Source organism: Saimiri boliviensis, chromosome 4, assembly GCF_048565385.1.
Source record: "Saimiri boliviensis isolate mSaiBol1 chromosome 4, mSaiBol1.pri, whole genome shotgun sequence".
Taxonomy (NCBI): domain Eukaryota; kingdom Metazoa; phylum Chordata; class Mammalia; order Primates; family Cebidae; genus Saimiri; species Saimiri boliviensis.
In genome coordinates, this window is record NC_133452.1 from 87,795,327 (window position 1) to 87,815,611 (window position 20,285).

At 38.1% G+C, this 20,285-nt stretch overlaps 1 protein-coding gene across 6 annotated transcripts in view; it reads left to right on the top strand.

Annotated features, from left to right (window-relative positions):
- The window catches only part of UBR2 (ubiquitin protein ligase E3 component n-recognin 2), a 126,252-nt gene that overhangs the window by 7,823 nt on the left and 98,144 nt on the right, over positions 1-20,285 (top strand). For all 6 annotated transcript variants that reach the window (XM_039467489.2, XM_039467488.2, XM_074397808.1 and 3 more), the window contains exons 2-4: positions 4,123-4,382; positions 17,153-17,231; positions 19,343-19,456. In XM_039467489.2, coding sequence (XP_039323423.2) covers positions 4,123-4,382; positions 17,153-17,231; positions 19,343-19,456 — 453 coding nt within the window. The remainder of the gene's footprint in view (positions 1-4,122; positions 4,383-17,152; positions 17,232-19,342; positions 19,457-20,285) is intronic.

Below are 20,285 nucleotides of genomic sequence, written 5' to 3' on the forward strand. Positions count from 1 at the left end.
CTAGCTTCTGAATTTTTGTTGAGGAAATCTATGAACAAATTTGCTCTCTTGTTACAACTACTAGACTACATGAATTTTTTTTAGACTCTTTTCTAAAGAAACCTTTCATTCTCCCTCTATTACAATTCTGCAACTGTGAAGTTTTACAGGAATGGGAACATAAAATATAAGAAAAACAAAAACTGTTTTTTAAATAAAATCTTTCAATATGTTGTAAATTAAAATAGTCTGAAACACTTAACTTTCCAGGAACATGGAGGTGAATTATTTTGGTCTTACTGCTTAATTTTTCATTCATAAAGAGTAAATTGAATCCCAGCACTTTGGGAGGCCGAATTGGGTGGATCACCTGAGGTCAGGAGTTTGAGACAAGCCTGGCTAACATGGTGAAACCCCATCTCTACTAAAAATACAAAAATTAGCCAGGCTTGGTGGCGCACACCTGTAGTCCCAGCTACTCAGGAGGCTGAGGAAGGAGAATTGCTTGAACCCGGGAGGCAGAGGTTGCAGTGAGCCGAGATCACAACACTACATTCTAGTCTGGTGACAGTGGGAGACTGTCTCAAAAAAAAAGAAGAGAGAGAGAGGATAATTTCTTAGGATAATTTGACTACCTTCATTCTTGTTTTGGTTAGCTGACAGTGGGTGAAAACTGAAACATTTACCTTTGAGGCCAAAAAAAGATACCTTTTAGCTTGAAGAATGCAGCTAGTATGCTTGTTGAGGACTCTGCTTTTTTTTTTTTTTTAAACTTGTCCTCTTTATAATTACTGAATTTAAAGGATGTGTATTATATATAAAAATTTGATTCAGTCACTCTAAAGGGAGAGAATACTTAAACCTGTAGGATTGTCTCCTAAGAAATGCTGCTGCTTTTTTGTTTTGTTTTTTACTTTTTCTTTTCTTGTTTTCCTAACCACCAGACCACCAGAGAAGAAATGCTATGGTTTAAAAAGGAATTTAGTGTCTCAGCACTTTGGGAGGCCAGGGCAAGCAGATCACCTGAGGTCAGGAGTTCGAGACTAGCCTGACCAACATGGAAACCCAGTCTCTACTAAAAATACAAAATTAGCCAGGTGTGGTGGCACATGCCTGTAATCCCAGCTAGTTTGGAGGCTGAAGCAGGAGAATCGCTTGAACCTGGGAGGTGGAGGTTGTGATGAGTTGAGATTGTGCCATTGCACTCTAGCCTGGGCAACAAGAAACTCCATCTCAATTTAAAAAAAAAAAAAAAAAGTCTCTTTCCTACTGGCATAAAGTAAATGCAACAATATCGGTAATGTTTGGAAAATAGTTTCACCTTAAGGGTGAAACCTCTCACTGTTTTTGTTGATAAGCTTCTATCCAGTTCCTTAATTTATGAACAGAATTTTTACATTTTTAGTAAAAGTTCTCTGAAAACATGAAATTGACTAGAAAGTTAATATATATCACCTCAGGAATATTTAAAATCTCTCTCTGTATCTTATTTTTAGAAAGAGTCGTCTGAAGAGTATAGAAGTAATAGCTAAAGTGAAGACCTTATATTGCCTCCTTATGAAGTTAGATACCACTTGAACACACTCTTTTCTTAGTAAAGATGTAACGGGAATTTAGGTGGTAATCCATAGGTAAACATTGGATCTGTGAGGTTTTTTTAATTTCAGCTTTTATTTTAGATATAAGGGCTACATGTGCAGGTTTGCTACATGAATATATTGCATGTGGGTAGTGAGCATAGTACCCAATAGATAGTGTTTCAACCCACTTCCCCCTTTCTCCTTTCCTCCCCCATCTGTGGGTTTTGTTCACCGTTCAGTTAACTGCATTCTAGCAGAACTGAGTCTTTTCAGTTTTTTTGTTTTTGTTTTTGGTTTTTTTCTTTTTTTGAGACATTTTCTTGCCCTGTCACCCAGGTTGGAGTGCAATGGCGCCATCTTGGCTCACTACAACCTCCGCCTCCCCGGTTCAAGCGATTTCTCCTGCCTCAGCCTCTTGAGTAGCTGGGATTACAGGCATTCGCCACCACGCCTGGCTAATTTTTTTTTTTTTTTTAGTAGAAATGGGGTTTCACCACGTTGGCCAGGGTGTTCCTAAACTCCTGACCTCAGGTGATCCACTCACCTTGGCCTCCCAAAATGCTAGGATTATAGGCGTAAACCACTGCATCTGGCCTCTTTTCATATTTTTTTAGTTTTAAATTTTTTACTTGGCTTAGAGGCAGAATGACTTATAATTACACAAAGCAATATGGAAAACAAACATATAGGCAGAGTTGGCAGAGGAAACAGGGATGAATGACACAGTAAAGGGAAAACAAAGAAATAGGGGGGAAAAAAGGAGGTGATTTGAAGGGTGCCTTATTTAGGGCCTATTTTGTTTGATTTTAGAGGCTGATATTTGATCCTTGCTACAGGCTTGAATCTCCTTTGTCTTTGCTTTCATTAAAGCCACATGCACCTGTAATCCCAGCACTTTGGGAGGCTGAGGTGGGTGGATCACTTGAGCTCACTAGTTTAAGACCTGGGTGACATGGCAAAACCCTGGCTCTACCAAAAAAAAAAAAAAAATACAAAAATTAGCCAGGCGTGGTGGCATGCACTTCTAGTTCCAGCTACTTGGGAGGCTGAGGTGCAAGGATGGTGCAAGCCTAGGAGGCAGAGATTGCAGTGTGCCAAAGTTGTGCCACTTCACTCCGGCCTGGGCGATAGAGCTAGACCTTGTCTTTAAAAACAAACAAACAAACAAACAAACAAAAACCACACGAAGCATCTTTCTGGAGTGTTGATGTTATGTTACAATAAGTAGTATAAACACATTTATGATCACTTAGCAGTTCGCTTAACAGATTTTACTAAATGCTCACGGAGGCCAGATTTTGTTTTAGACTTGATGGTGTGAGGAAGGGAGGCAGGGGCAGGGAATACACTGAGAAGGCGTCTTAGAGAAAGTAAAAAACAAATTGAGATCTGAACAATGAATAGAAAACAGCTTTGTAAAGCAGAAAGGGAGAAGTAATACAGATCAAGAGGAAAAGATTGGAGAATGCAATAAGGACAAAGGACTTGTAAGCCCTGTCAGGAGACTGGATCCTAAATGTAATGGGAAGCTAAATGACACGATCAGGTTGACATATTGCAAAAATAACTCTGGTAGTAGAGTTGGAAGATGAATTGCAGAAGGGCAAGACCAGTGGTGATACCGGTTAGGACATTATTGCACTAACCCTGGTTATGGGAGTGAGGGGCTGGTTTGGATTAGGGTAGTGAAGGTAGTGGCTCTGGAGAAACAAATGGACAGATTCAGCGGATATTTAGGAAGCCTAATAGACAAGATATGATGATTGATTGGATGCTGGGGGTGAAGAAAAAGGAAGCTTTTCAGATTTTTCAGTGTGTATATCCAGGTTGAGCTAAAATAGGGAAATGGGGAGACTAACAGATTTTGGTGGAGGGTGCAGGGGAGATCATGCATTCAATTATAGAGTTGGTGCCTGTGAGATCTAAGTATAATTGTAACAGGTGGACATAAAGGATAAGGGGGTCAGAGAAAAGTGGCCTTTTACAATTTGTTTTTAGTGAGGAGAGCAAACGGAAAAGCACTTATAGAGAGAGGTTCATCTTTGATGTGACAGTCTCTTGTGGACTGATTTATTCATGAGAGACTGGTATATAAACTTGTTTATCAGTCCTTGAGAAATGTAGTGTACTGGCTGTTCATGTTCACTGTACACTCTTCCTGTGGACATACTGACATGACAATTCATATCACAGTGAGAATAACATTTGAGCAAAGCCTTAGAAAGGACATCAGATGAGCCCAATGCTTAATATCTTGTATAATGATTTATTGTAATTATTTTCTTGTACTGCCCAGAGAAGATTGCTTCAAGAGTCACTTTGCAGGAGAGGAGGGGGGCTTGTTTCATTTTAATTTTACTTACACTTAAAAGTAGAATTTAAAAATACTTGGCATTTTCATAGATTAAATTTCTAACGTACAGTGGTGAGTGTCGTAAACAAAATATTTTAACAAGCTTTTATCGTTATTTTTGTACCTCAAAGAAAGTAGGGTGAGTTTGTTCAAATTAGTTTATTGGTGTTTAAAACCATTTCTTTTTTTTTTTTCTTTCTTATTTTAAAGAAATGGCTGCAAGCAACTGACCTCACTAGAGAAGTGTACCAGCATTTAGCCCACTCTGTACCCAAAATCTACTGCAGGGGTCCCAACCCTTTTCCACAGAAAGAAGACATGCTGGCACAGCATGTTTTGTTGGGACCGATGGAATGGTACCTTTGTGGTGAAGATCCTGCATTTGGATTTCCGAAACTTGAACAAGCAAACAAACCTTCTCATCTTTGTGGTCGTGTTTTTAAAGTAGGAGAGCCTACATACTCTTGCAGGTAAAATATTTTAATTTTCTTTCTAGGAGGCTCTTATTTTATTTGACCTCTTTTTTTCCCTGAAACCTTAAAATTTTGTTTAAAAACTTCTGTATTATAAATACATGCTATTTAATTAAAATATATAGATTATATGTAACATACAGTATAATTTAAATAATTATGAAATGAACATTCTTGTAATTATTCTTGAGATCAAAAAATAGATTGTCAGTGGCATTCTGGAAGCCTACTGTGTGCTTTCTTCCTTCCCCCATAATTAACTGACATCTTGACTCTTGCTATAATCACTTTCTTGCTTTTCTTGATATTTTTTAGTTACGGTAATTCTCATGTTCAGATTGCCCTAGATTTGGCTAGTGAGAGCCCCGTCACACCAGCTTCTTTGTCTTTTTTACATACCTTCATTAGTTTGTGGGTGCTTCTTTCCTTTCTGGCACAACAAGATGCCCCTAGCTCACTTTGTACTTGCTCTGACCCGTATGTAGAATCAGCCATTTCTTAAAGGATTTTTTTTTTTTTTTTTTTCATTTCGGAATGGTAGTTAGAAACCAAGACATGGGTGTTATACATATTTACTGCTATTAGGAAGACTTTTCTTTTTTAAATTTCTTGTTGTAAATTGAGTATACAAAGGTAAAAGATAGAGAATAAAGTGCCTTGTCTCTTTTTTGACTATCCTACTTTCCAGAATTAATAATTGTTAACATATATCCTTTCAGAAATTAGATAAAAAGAAAAATTTCTTTTTCTTTTCTTTTCTTTTTTTTTTTTTTTTTTTTTCCTTTGAGACAGAGAGTCTCACCGTGTTGCCCAGGCTGGAGTGCAATGCTGTGATCTTGGCCCACTGCAGCCTCCGCCTTCTGGGTTCAAGGAATTCTGCTTCAGCCCCGCAACTAGCTGGGATTACTGGCATTCACTACACCCAGCTCATTTTTGTATTTTTAGTAGAGACAAGGTTTCATCATGTTGGCCAGGCTGATCTCGAAATCCTGACCTCAGATGATCCACCCGCCTCGGCCTCCCAAAGTGCTGGGATTACAGATGTGAGCTACCTCACCTGTCCTCTTTCAGAAATTTTCTTTGCGTGCATAGGCCAAGATATGTGGCAGTTTTAAAGCTACATACATATACACATAAATAAAGATGGGAATATGTTACATCTACTGAGCTAAATTTTCTTTTCTGTATTTGACAGTAGCTTAACATCTTTCCATATCAGCTTATGTAGCTAGATAATATTCTTTTGTGTGGATGTGCTGTTGATGGAGACATTATTTAACTTTTTCCTTAAAACTTTCCTGTAAAATTTAAATTTAATAAGCTAATTTTGGTGAAGGCCTCTGGGTATCTATGGTAGTTTTTCTTTATCAGCATATTTAGAGTCTCAATAGAGAACAGTATATATATTGAAAGACTATTAGATCTAGTTTTTTGTTTGCTATTACAGAAACCACTTTGAGTATTCTGTTGATGTTTGGAGCAGTAGACCTAGTTGAACCTCCCAATTTACAGTTAGAAAGTTGAGACCCTGTTGTTCTAATAATGCCCTTTGTATCAATAGGATCTAGTTCCAAATCATTCATTTGTATATCCTGTCTTGTAATCTTCAGTCTGGAACGTTTCCTCAGTTTTTCTGTGACTTTCATGATCTTGACACATTTGAAGATTACAGACTAGTTATTTTATGAATGTCCCCTCAATTTGGGTGTCTGGTTTTCATAAATAGATTCAAGTTGCGTCTGTGACAGGATTACCACAGAAATAATGTGTTTCAACCCTGTCAGGTGGTATATATGATTTTGATTAGTTCTGTAACTGGTGATATTGATCACTTGATTAAAAGGATGTCTGCAAGATTTCTCCGCTGTAATATTACTCTTTTCCCCTAGGTGATCAGTAAGTATATTGGGGGAAGTACTTTGAGACTATTAAGTATCCTCTTCATTATCAAACTTTCAATTTATTTATTTATTTATTTATATCAGTATTTGTGGGGTCTCATTATTATGCTCAAATTGTCCTAGATTTGGCCGGTAAGAGCCCCTTCAAGCTGTCTTTGTTCTTTTTCATCTCTCTCTCATTCTTTGAGCTCTTTTTCTTTTCCTTTCCTTTTCCTTTCTTCTCCTTTTCTTTTCTCTTCTCTTTTTTTTTTTTTTTTTTTTTTTCTCTTTTCTTTCTGGTATGAGATGTCCCAGGCATTATCTTGAGCTTTTCGCTGCCCCAAACTTGAAATCAACCATCTTGCCAGGGAGCCTGGTTCTTTTTAGTGGAAAATGGTGTTTACAAATAAGACGGTAAGTGTGCTGGTTGCTGTTGGTGTTATAACTCTCAGGCTGTCTCAGTAGAGCTTTATTTTATACCTATCTAAATAAATGAATTGCAATAAATAGTGAAAACTATGCATTTGTAGGGAGCTCGCCAGTTCCCATCTAAGGTTCTTTCCAATTTTCTTCCTTTGCGTATTTTTAATTTCCTTCTCTGACAAGAGAAAACCCGATTCTCATTTTCCTCAAAGTATTTGCTTATTTAATTATTCCCGTGTATGCAACCATCTCTGCCGCTGCCGCCGCCGCCGCCGCCACCGCCACCAAATTCTCTGCATAATTGCCCTCCTTTACCCTACTTGGATTCTGTGTTCTATACTGGGCCACAGTGGCCTTTCCTTCCTCTTTTTTTTTTTTTTTTTTTTGAGATGGAATCTCACCCCATAGTGCAGCCTGGATTGTCGTGGCATGATCTCAGCTCGCTATAACCTCCGCCTCCCGGGTTCAAGCAATCCTCCTGCCTCAGCCTCCTGCATAGACAGGACTACAGGTGCACACCCACCAGCTTATCTGTGTATTTTTAGTAGAGATAGGGTTTCACCATGTTGGCCAGGCTGGTCTCAAATTCCTGACCTCAAGTGATCTGCCCGCCTCAGCCTCTCAAAGTGCTGGGATTACAAGTGTGAGCCACCCTGCCCAGCCTCCCTCCTGTTTTGTCAGGACAGATCCAAAGTAAGTCTTGTTCTAGGATGTATAGTTTTTCTTATTTGTGGGGGAGTCCCACAAATAACAGAGATACTCTGACCACATAAGTAATGCCAGAGGTTTAGAGGTTACCTCCCAGGAACTAGATCAAAGACCGGCCAGATTCTTTATTACAGTGTTGTTGAGATCCTTTGTAGTGCTTTACACAACACTTGATACACAGTAAACTCACAGTAAATGGCCATGCTGGGTGCAGGGGATGAGTATCTCATTTTAAAAGTAGGTGTTCCCATGAAACCTAGTGCACTGGTAAATGACATAGAGTCTGTTATTTAGAAAGATGAAATATGGTTATTGGAATTCTGGGGAGGTTTCTAAACTGCACCCTTCAGGATAGAGGTAACTGATATCCATTATGTGGGAGGTTTCTTTAATGAGAAAGAATGATATTAAAGGATCTTCTGTATATAGTACTTAGAAAAAGGATTTGTGAAGGGAATAGATTAGTTTTGCCATGGAGAGTTATTTGTTCATAGTTTCTAAAATTGTGTTGGCCACAAATTATTTTTCTGAAGTCTCCATGATGTCAGAAAAAAGTTATCTGGGTGTTTATAGGCAGTAAGCTACTTTTTATTTACTCTATTAGGAAAAGAGTGGTCAAACTTAGCATTTAGTTATTCATTACTAAATAGAAATGGTTTTAGAGTGTAAAAATCTTAGTGGGCAAAAACCTTAGTGTTGATTTTGATAATGTACATTTTGACATTTTCTAACCATTAAGAAAAAACACTAGTAGATTATGAAATCATACTTTCATGAGTAACTTCAGTGTTTAACTTAATACTTCTGTTAAGATACAGAGAAGTGAGATTTCATTCCCCTATTTTTTTAGTATAGTTAAATTGAGAACCTTTTTTAACATTTAAAAATGTATCGCATGAATGTTATAGATAATCAGAAATCAGCATTGAGGGCAGGGGTGGCTTATGCTGCCGTCAGGAATATTTTTGTTTCTAGATAGTATTTTATGATACTTTATTAACTATTAAATAATTTTGCTTAATTTTTTTGCTTTAATGCTGGTTTGTATTGGTATATAGTTGTACGTATTTATATGTGATATTTTTATACATGAACATAAAGTATAATGATCAAATCAGGGTAAGCAGGATGTCCATTACCTTGAACATTTATCATTTCTTTCTGTTGGAATGTTTTGGCCCTGATTCTGTTGGTCATGACAGTTGAGATTATGCTAAAAATGGCAACCTTATAATCCCAAAGACCTTAAATACCAAGATATATTTATTACTCAGACTGTGTGACCAATTCAGATGAGTGCAGTGGTAAGTAGAGGGCTCTGCTCCAGGTAGTTTCTTCACCCCATCTTATATTTCCACAAGCTTGGTGCATTGCTTTCAGGGTTCACCTGAAAGAGCAGAATAGAGCAAGAGCAGAATAGAGCTTGTAGATCATGCCCAGCAAGTAAATGCTTTGTCTCAGAAATGATGACCTTGCCCAAATCTCATTAGGCAAAACTAGTCCTAATGCCTCTGTCCAGCTACAGAACAGGTTGGAAAAGTGTAATTCTCCTAAGTCTCAGGGATAGATGAAACTGGGATGTAGATGAGCATTAGAAGTGTCTTTAGCAATGATTTTTTTTTTTTTTTTTTTTTACGTTTTTTAGGGTTATTTTTCCTCCGAGTCATTAGGATAAAATGAAGTAAGTGTGTAAAAGCACATAGGTAACTATAAAGTATACATGCATGAGGTTTTTTTAAATTGAATAATCTTCATATAAATTACTGAGCCATGATAAGCAGAGGGGTGCAGACAGTTCCAGTTCCTTTTCTGTGTGGAAATAATAAAGCTCTCATATGGAAGAACGACTTATTTCCATGAAGAGTGGTTGTTCTTTCAGTTTCGCCTTGCTTTTTGAAAACCTTGAAGTCTTGATCTCTTGCAGGGTTCTATTTTAAAACTGAGTGTTAGGCTGTTATTGTATTGCTATACAGAAATACCTGAGATGGGATAATTTATAAAGAAAAGAGGTTTAATTGGCTCACAGTTCTGCAAGGCTTTACAAGCATGGCCCAAACATGTGCTCAGTTTCAGGTAAGGACCTCAGGAAGCTTACAGTCATGGCTGAAGGATAAAGGGAAGCAGGCATTTCACATGGCGAGAGCAGGAACAAGAGGTGAAGAGAAGGTGCCACACACTTTTAAACAATCAGATCTCAAGAAAATTCGCTATTGGGAGAACAGCACCAAGAGGATGCTCCTAAACTGTTCATGAGAAATCCCCACCATGATTCAGTCACCTCCCACCAGGCCCCACCTCCAACATTGGCGATTACAGTTCAACATGAGATTTAGAGGGGACACATATCCAAACCATATCAAGCTGTTTGTTTATAATATGAATAGTCCAGAGATTGGAATCAACATCGTGTTAGTTTTAAAACCATTAGTTATTTCTTTTTTTGACACAGAGTCTCACTCTGTCACCCAGTCTAGAGTACAGTGGTATGATTATGACTCACTGCAGCCTCTACATGTTGGTAGGCCAAGGCGGGTGGATCACTTGAGGTCAGGAGTTCAAGACCGGCCTGACAAACATGGTGAAACCCTGTCTCTACTAAAAATACAAAAAAAATTAGACAGGTGTGGTGGCATGTGCCTGTAGTCCCAGCTACTCATCAGGCTAAGGCAGGAGAATTGCTTGAACCCAGGAGGTGGAGGTTGCATTAAGCCAAGATCATGCCATTGCACTCTAGCCTGGGTGACAGAGCAATCCTCAGTCTCAAAAAAAAATCACAAAGTATTTTTGCCATTTGAGAGAAGGCAGAGATTTATTGGACACAGGAAAAAAAATTGGTAAATTGAACATCAAAATGAAAAGCTTCTATCATCAAAAGCCACCATAAGCCATCATAAGCCACAGACTAGGAGAAAACGGTCACAAAATGAGTCTGACGAAGGACTTGTATTTAGAATAAAGAACTCCAAAACTGAATAATGAAAGGACAAACAACCCAAAATGAACAAAAGACCTTAGCATTAACTTCACAAGAGAAGCTGGATGAATGGGCAATAAGCACATGGAAAACTGTCATTAAGGAAAATTTCAGCTATAATGATACCCAAAAAGCACTGAACATTTTTTTTTAATTTTAAAAAGAAAAAAAGAACCATAAAGAGATATCATTCAATAGAATGGCAAATTCAAAAGTCTATGTAGTATATACTGGCAGATATTTAGAAGAGTATAATAATGCTTTAAATTCAAATTTCAATGAGATTATTTTAAGGACTTTGTGTTTTCTGTAAGGAATATACAATAATCGCAATTAAGGAATATTTCATACTGTATTAGATAAAATCATTTTGGAAAAAAGGTTTAGCAGTTTTTATTAAGTTCAACATATACCTGCCCTTTTACCCGGAAATTCCACTCTTAGGAATTTATCCAAGAAAAATTAAAACATATGCCCACAAAAAGACGTGAATAAAAATGGTAATATCCTGCAACCAGTGTATCAAGTAAGAGTATTCACTGTATTAGTCTTTCACTATTAAGTATGATGTTAAGTATAATTTTCTCATATATAACCTTTATCTCATTGAGGAGGTTCCCTTCTATTCCTACTTTACCAAGATTTTTTTAAAAATATCATAAAGGCTGGGTATGGTAACTCACACCTGTAATCCCAGCACTTTGAGAGGCCAAGGTGAGTGGATCACAAGGTCAGGAGTTCAAGACCAGCGTGGCCAACATGGTGAAACCCCATTTCTACTAAAAGTACAAAAATTAGCTGGGCATGGTGGCATGAACCTGTGGTCTCAGCTACTCAGGAGGCTGACCCAGGAGAATCACTTGAACCCAGGACGTGGAGGTTGCAGTGAGCCAAGATTGTGCCACTGTACTCTAGCCTAGGTGACACAGTAAGACTCTGTGTCAAAAAAAAAAAAAAAGGACAGCCGGGTGTAGTGGCTCATGCCTGTAATCCCAGAACTTTGGGAGGCCAAGGTGGGTGGATCACAAGGTCAGGAGTTCGAGACCAGCCCGGCCAACATGGTGAAACGCTGTCTCTACTTAAAATTTAAAAAAAAAAGAAATTAAAAAATATCATAAATGACTATAGCATGTTGTCAAGTACCTTTACTGCATCTATTGAGATGATCATAGTTTTTCTTTTTTATTCCATTAGTTTGGTTGATTGCATTGTTTGATTTTTCAAATGTTTTTTATTACTGGATGAATCCAGCTCTATTATCGTGAATTATAACTTGTGTATATTGCTGATTCAACTCTTTAATGTTGTGCGAAGGATTTTTGTCTCTGTGTTTCATAAAATACACCAATCTGGTATTCTCTTGTAATGTTTCTCTGGTCTTTGTTGTCAGGGTTATAGTGGCCTTATAAAACAAGTTGGGATATATTTCTTCTTCCTATATTTCTGGAAGAATTTGTGTAAAATTGGTATGACTTTTTCTTAAGTGTTTGATAGAACATGCCAGTAAAATAAATCATCAAGGCCTAGGGTTTTTTTTTCAAGGAAATATTTGATAACAATTTCTTTGATGTTTATGAGGGCTTTTTAGAATATTATTTCATCTTATGTCAGTTTTGGTACTACATATTTTTCAAGGAATATGTTTCATATAATGTCAAATTTATTGACATAATATTGAGCATATTTCCTTTTGCTTTTGATGTCTGTGGTATCTATAATGTTTCTTTCATTCCTGATAATAGCAATTTGTATTTTGTCTTTTTAATCAATTTTATTAATTTTCTTAACCTTTTCAAATAATCAGTTTTTAGCTTTGTTTAATTTTGTCTTTTGTTTTATTGATTTCTACTCTTATTATTCTTCCTTATATTATCTTCTTCGACCCATGGGTTACTTAGAAGTGCATTGCTTAATTTCCACGTATTTGAGGCTTTCTTAGATAATGTGTTGTAGCTTATTTCTAACAAAGTTACACATTCTGTAAGGTTTCAGTTTTGAAATTTACTGAAATTTGTTTTGAGGGCCGGGCAACATGGCTCACGCCTGTAATCTTGGCACTTTGGAGGGCTAAGATGGATGGATAGCTCGAGCCCAGGAGTTCAAGACCAGCCTGGACAATATGGCAAAACCCCATCTCTACCAAAAAAATACAAAAATTTGCTGGGCATGGTGGAGCACTCCTGTATTCCCAGCTATGTGGGAGAGCAACTTGAGCCCAGGAGGCGGAGGTTGCAGTGCGCTGAGATTGTACCATTGTACTCTAGCCTAGGCAATACAGCCAGACCCTGTCTCAACCAACAAAACTTTAAACTTCTTTTATGGTTTGGCAACATGGTTAGTCTTATTCTATATGCCTTTGAAAAGACGGTATATTTCGCAGTTGTTGGATGTAATTACTGATATGCCTACAATTATTAGTTGTTGATTTAGGTCTACTATTTTGCTATTTGTTTTCTGTTTGTCCCTCTTTTTTTTTGTTGTTCCTCTGTTCCTTTTGGGATAATTAAAATTGTAGCATTTCATTTTGATTTTTTTTTTTTTTTTGGCTTTTTAGCTATTCTCTTGCATATTTTTAAATGGTAAATCAGGATTATAATATGCATCTTTAACTTGTCAACGTCTTTTTTTAGTACTTCACATTAAATAAATGAACCTTGCATTTATAGTTACATTTATTCCTTTCCTCCTTTGTGCTTCTTGTCATATATATTGCACCTATAAACATTATAAACCTTACAATGCAATGTTACCTTTTTTGCTTTAACATGTTAGTCTTTTAAAGACATCAAGAAAAGATAGGAAAAAATATGTATAACCATTAATATTAACCTACACATATCTTGCTCCCAGTGATCTTGATTCTTTCCTGGATTCGAGGTTAGCAAGCTTTTTCTGTAAAAATCCAAGTAGAAAATATATATGCAGTCTTTGTTGCGAATTCTTTTTCTTTTAATTTTTTTTTCTTTCTTTCTTTGAGACGGGGTCTTGCCCTGTCTGTTGCCCAGGCAGGAGTGCAGTGGTATAACCACAACTCACCTCAGCCTTGACCTCCCAGGTTCAAACAATCTTCTCACCTCAGCCTCCCAAGTAGCTGAGACTACCGGTGCATGCCACCATGCCTGACTAATTTTTAAATTTTTTGTAGAGATGGGGTCTCACTGTGTTGCCAGGACGGATCTCAAACTCCTGGACTCAAGTGATCCTCTTGCCTCAGCCTCCCAAAGTGCTGGGATTACAGGTGTGAGCAACCAAACCCAGCCTTCTTCTTTTTTAAAATAGCTGTTTAAACATGTAAAAATCATTCTTGGCCAGGCACGGTGGCTCATGCCTGTAATCCTAGCACTTTGGGAGGCCGAGACGAGCAGATGACGAGGTCAGGAATTCGAGACCAGCCTGACCAACATGGTGAAACCCCGTCTCTACTTAAAAAAAAAAAAAAAAATTAGCTGGGCATGGTGGCGTGTGCCTGTAATCCCAGCTACTCAGAAGGCTGAGGCAGGAGAATCACTTGAACCCAGGAGGCAGAGGTTGCAGTGAACCGAGATCACGCCACTGTACTCCAGCCTGGCCAACAGAGCTTGACTCCATCTTAAAAAAAAAATCATTCTTACGTTGCAGGTTGAACCAGAGGCTGTGGGCCATTGTTCTTGACTTTTACTGTGTTTACTAATTATTAGTTCTCTCAGTTTATGTTTATCTGAAAATATTTTTATTATCTATGGCCATATCACCCTGAATGTCCCGATCTTGTCTGAAAATGTTTTCATTTTGCACTCATTTTTTTCTTCCTTTTTTTATTATTCTGGGAAAAACACACTTTTTCTCTACATTCTCATGCAACGCTTCTGACACCAGATAGGTGAGGTTTTTTTTTTTTTTCACACTAAGGATTTCTCCAACTATGAACACTGGCTGGGTATCTTACAATTTAATTCTGACTCTGTCTACCTGGAGTTATTGTCAGAATCCAAAGGCTAACAGCTCAGTCTCACAAGTCTGCCCCCCTACTTTAGACATCAATTGCAATTAGTAGTCACCTATACAGGTATTGATCAACTTATGACCTATGCAACTTACGACCATTCAACTTTACAACCACAATCGCTAGCCACGACTGCTCCGCATCTGGCAGCGCAAACGTTGCCCAGCTGGGCCTACGACAACGTGGACCAGCTTCCGGCAGCACTACCATCTCCACGTGCATCATTTCAACTGTTATCCCAGACTTGGTACAGCAGTTTGTGTTCTGTGTCTTGGATATTTTTCATCAAACCCCTCCCAAGATGTCTACCAAGAGGAAATTGTCTTTGTCTACGCCTCAGCCTGCCAAGAAGGAATGATGTTTTTATAACATCGTTTCACAGTACCGTACATACAGCCTACTCAACTTACGACCAAATCGTGTTATGACCGGTCTGTCGGAACCAATCGTGGTCGTAAGTCAAGCACTAGCTGTACTTCTGACTGACCAGCCATACGTTGGGGTCTCTAGTAGTTCCTCCTTGGGTTGGATTAACTCGCTAGGACAGCTTACAGAACACAGGGGAACACTTGTACTTACTGGTTTATGAGAAAGGATATTGTAAAGGATACAGAAGAACAGCCAGATTGGAGACATAATAGGGCAAGGTATGGGAGAAAGGGTGAGGAGCGTCCATGCTCTCTCTGGGCATACCACCCTCCTAGCACCTCAGTCCCTGGGTGCAGTTCCAGCAACTTGGAAGTCCATTAAATCTTGTTGAATTTTTATAGGGGCCAGGCATGGTGGCTCATTCCTATAATCCCAGCACTTTGGAAGACTGAGGCAGATAATTACTTGAAGCTAGAAGTTTGAGACTAGCCTGGGCAACGTACCAAGATGCTGTCTCTACCAAAAAAAAGAGAAAAAAAAAAAAGGAAGGAAAAAAAACCAAGAAGTTGCCAGGTAAAGTGGCTTGAGCCTGTAGTTACAGCTACTCAGGAGACTGAAGTGGGAGGACTGCTCAAACCCAGAAGTTTAAGGTTGCTTTGAGCTGCGATCAGGCCACACTCCAGCCTGGGTGACAGAGCTAGACCCTTTCTCAAGAAACAAAACAACAACAAGGCCAGGCACAGTGGCTCACGCCTGTAATCCCAGCACTTTGGGAGGCCGAGGCAGGTGGATCACCTGAGGTCAGGAGTTCGAGACCAGCCTGGCCAACATGGTGAAACCCCGTCTCTACTAAAAATACAAAAATTAGCTGGGCATCGTGGCACACACCTGTAGTCCCAGCTGCTCAGGAGACTGAGGCAGGAGAATTACTTGAAACGGGGAGGCGGAGGCTGCAGTAAGCTGCAATCACACCACTGCACTCCAACCTGGGCAACACAATGAGACTCCATTCAAGAAAGAAATTTGGAAGTTCTTCCAGTCTTTTTGGTTTTTTTGTGGAGACTTCATTACATAACCATGATTAATTACATCATTGGCCACTGCTGATCAGTTCACCATCCCCAGAGCTGGAGGTGGGGCTTTAAGTTTCAACCCTTTAATCACGTGCTTGGGTCCCGTGGCCACCAGCTTCCATCCTAAAGCAGTCTTGAAGCTCCCAGCCATCAGCCACCTTGTCAGAACAAAAGACTTGGCTGGGCACAGTGGCTCATGCCTGTATTCCCAGCACTTTGTGAGGTGGAGACAGGAGTATTGCTTGGGCCCAGGAATTGGAGACCAATCTGGGTAACATGATAAAACTCCATCTCTACAAAAGATACAGAAATTAGCCCTCCATTGTAACACGCACCTGTACTCCTAGCTACCAGGGAAGTTGAAGTGGGAGGATCACTTGAGCCCAAGAGGTTGAGTTTGAGGCTGCAGTGAGCCATAAGCGTGCCACTGCACTCCAGCCTGGCTCAATTTAAAAAAAAAAAAAAAAACGAAGACTTTTCTGTCACCCAAGGCATTTCTGTGGCCATAACTAAGGCTAAAGACTAAATTTTAGCACATCTGCTGGCACCCTCATCTACAAGAGTTTTAGGAGCCTGGTGTCAGGAACCAATAATAGATTTCTTATTTTACACTCCCCATTTCATTTCATGGAATTGTTCAGATTCTCTTAATATATGATCTATAAATATATCTTAACTGGCAATATGATTAAAGCAAATGAAACAACTCAGGGCACCCCAAGCAACCTTTTGAGGCTCTTACTCTTGAGTCAGGATTTCTCATGGACCATATGTGTTGTGTGAATACCAGAAATAGGAGCTATGTGAGGAGACCTGTATCATTCTGTGCAGTGAACCAGTAGAATGTTTAATTTCCCTCTTTAGTTAAAATTTAGAAATGTAAGTTCTAATATTGTCATCTTGCATTGCAGTTGATATTTTTGTCTTTCTAGGGGTGTGTATATGTCACTTTGAAGACCCTTGGTCTCAAATACCTGTTTGGAAGAAATTGTTTGAAATTCCAATATATGAATCTTAGGAATTCATAAATATTTTTAATCTATTTCATACACATCTATGTGTTTTAACGTGTAATGTGATTTCTACAAATCTATGGGAAAACACCATTACATTAAAATCTACTGTTCTAATAACGTGCCTTGAAAGACTTCCTAGTATACATTCATATGGAGAAGCAGGTCCTTCGACTGCTTTCATTGATCAAAGATCTGACAGATCTTTGGGAATGATACTTCCTCTTTTAAAACACCAAGAAACTTTGCCATTATCATTCTTCTAGGGTGGATTCCAATTTGAATTATTTCTGTTGTATATAGTTATTTTCTGACACTCTGATTTTTTTTTCTTTAACTTTACAGAGACTGTGCAGTTGATCCAACTTGTGTTTTGTGCATGGAGTGCTTTTTGGGAAGTATTCACAGAGATCATCGATATAGGGTTAGTAATGTCCAAATAATAACCATGCCCAGTATTGCATTTTATAATAAATTCTTTCTTTTTAAAATGCAAAAATTTAACACTAACATGGGGTGTGGGTGGTTTAAACAGTTTGTTTATTTAAATACCATGGGACATAGGATGGCAATGTAGAAACAAATTATGAATGCACACTTCTTGGAGCATACGATTTTAAAAAGGTAATAGAGATATCAGCTCTTCTGTATTGCTTTTCAACTAGTTAGTTTTTGTTTTGCTATTTTTAAAAATGTTTATTAAAGGGCATCTCCTACATTGTAGGGAACTGTTGTTAGATGGAACTTTTCACCCTAATCATAAAATAGAATGGTAGAGAAGGAATATTTTAATATTCTTAATTCAGGAGCCCATCTGGGTCAAAGCTTTTCCTCCTGTTTGTTTTTATTTATTCTATCTAAGAGTTCATAATATGAACTAAAATAGTTACAGGGCTGGGTGTGGTGGCCCACGCCTGTAATCCCAGCACTTTGGGAGGCCGAGGTGGGGGATCACTTGAGGTCAGGAGTTTGAGACCAGCCTGACCAACGTGATAAAACCCTGTCTCTACTAAAAAAAAAAAAATTAAAATTAGCCAGGCATGTTGGCACACGCCTATAATCCCAGCTACTTGGGAGGCTGAGGCAGGAGAATCACTTGAACCTGGGAGGCGGAAGTTGCAGTGAGCCAAGATCACCTCACTGCACTCCAGCCTGGGCTACAGAGCGAGACTCCATCCCAAAATAAAAAATGTAAATAAATTAAAAACAGCCACATAATTAGGCTACTTATATTCTTGTCTGTTCATTAGTCTCATAAATCAGTAAAAGAGGCCCAGTTTCCTTCAAGCTGTTCTGCCTGTGTTTTATAACTGAAACAAGCACGTGTCATTTTCCAAATGACTCCTACCCGCATTTCTTGGCACATATCTTTGCATTCCCTAGGGATAGTTGTCATTTGTGGGGTTACATTAGTCATATTGTGATATATAACACACAAATACTTACTTTGGCCAGAATATAATAGGACTCATTCTAAAATTTGCTGTATCTTAATACCTATTACTAGGCTCTTCCTCATAGTATTTTTTTTTTTTTTTGAGATGGAGTTTCGCTCTCGTTACCCAGGCTGGAGTGCAATGGCGCGATCTCGGCTCACCGCAACCTCCGCCTCCTGGGCTCAGGCAATTCTCCTGCCTCAGCCTCCTAAGTAGCTGGGATTACAGGCATGCACCACCATGCCCAGCTAGTTTTTTTGTATTTTTAGTAGAGACGGGGTTTCACCATGTTGACCAGGATGGTCTCGATCTTTCGACCTCGTGATCCACCCGCCTCAGCCTCCCAAAGTGCTGGGATTACAGGCTTGAGCCACCGCGCCCGGCCTACTCATAGTATTTTAAGAAAAGCAGAATTTCTAGTCTATCAGTCGTTAATTCTGGTTCTGTGATACCGGATTTCTCAAATCATTTCCCTGTCTTACGGAAGTTTGAATAATTCTGAACCTTGCAGGTGGTGAAGAGTTTTTATTATCAAGCAGTCTATTTCCTATTTCCCGAGCCCCTATTACCTGTCCTTTCAAAGAATGACTATTTAGGGAGTATTAGAGAAGAAAAATTAACTCTTTCTATAGTATTTGTTGGTTAATTTTTCCAACCCAAATGCAACACTCTTAGACTGTTTTAGGAGACAGCAGCTATAGGAATCTGTTAACCCCTGAGTCTATTATGTTTATAGCATGACAACCTGTAGCATAGACATCAGCATTATACCAATTTAACCAAAACCCAGCAGAAAAACCTCATGTGATCCTCATGATTTTCCTGATTAAGGAAGTCATGTAGGCAAACATATCCTCTTTTAAATATCTGTAGCTAACATTACAAAGTAGGTTATTTTATTTTGAAATCACTAGCTTATAGTCTTATTTAAAATAGACTTTAAAACATTGAGAGGTTTGGCATTTTATCTAATTTTATGCCTCCAAAGAAATTAAACACTTAAGCAATGGTATTTTCTGAGCACTCGATATTCTTATTTATTATCTGATAGCTCCCCATAAATATTTATTGACAAGATACTTTACAATTTTTTTCAAAGATGACAACATCAGGAGGTGGAGGTTTCTGTGACTGTGGTGATGCTGAAGCTTGGAAAGAGGGTCCTTACTGTCAGAAACATGAACTTAACACCTCTGAAATTGAGGAAGAAGAGGTAAAAACTTTTCACAAAGTTGTTTTTAACCCACATTTGAAATATTTTTAGAAATAGTCATTAGATGATGTGAGAAATGGATAAGCAAATAGTACTTCCATTATTGACAGCAACTAGTTTACTTTGAAAGTTCTTTACATTTTGTAGATGTCTGTGGTTGCTAATAGTACACAGTTGAAATTCGAAAATTTTGTTTAATTCTGATTTTTTATTTGGTTGGGGTTTTGTTTTAAGCAAACTTGAAGTTTATTTGAATACTAATTTATGATAGAGGGGATTATTTTTCATATATGTGTAGACCACTTAACTAAGTTGAATTTTGTGTATCTTTGTTATAACAAAGACTTTCTGGGCCAGATAAGTTTCTTTTCTGTTACTTTACATGACAGCCAACCCCAATCATTCTCTCCTGGTTAATCCATTATCATTAGATATGTGATGGGGCCATGTGTAGTAATGATAGCTCAGTACAAATAATTCCCACTGCTCACTGTGTTTTTCAAAGTATTGATCCTGCATTATTTTTTTAATTAATATTTCTAATGGAATAGTAGACTCCCACAAAATAAATGCTTAAATCTCTGCCGCCTTTTTTAAAAAGATTCAAGAACTTTTCATATATTTCTGATAACTCACAACTATAATTATACAATGATAAAATCTTTCAGTGGTATACTACAATAGATAATAAACAAAATTGTTTTTTAATTGGCACATAATTGTACATATTTATGGGGTACAGTGATATTTATGGGGCACAGTGTGACATTTTGTTACATGTATATGATGTATAATGATCAAGTTAGGGTAATTAGCATATCCATCACCT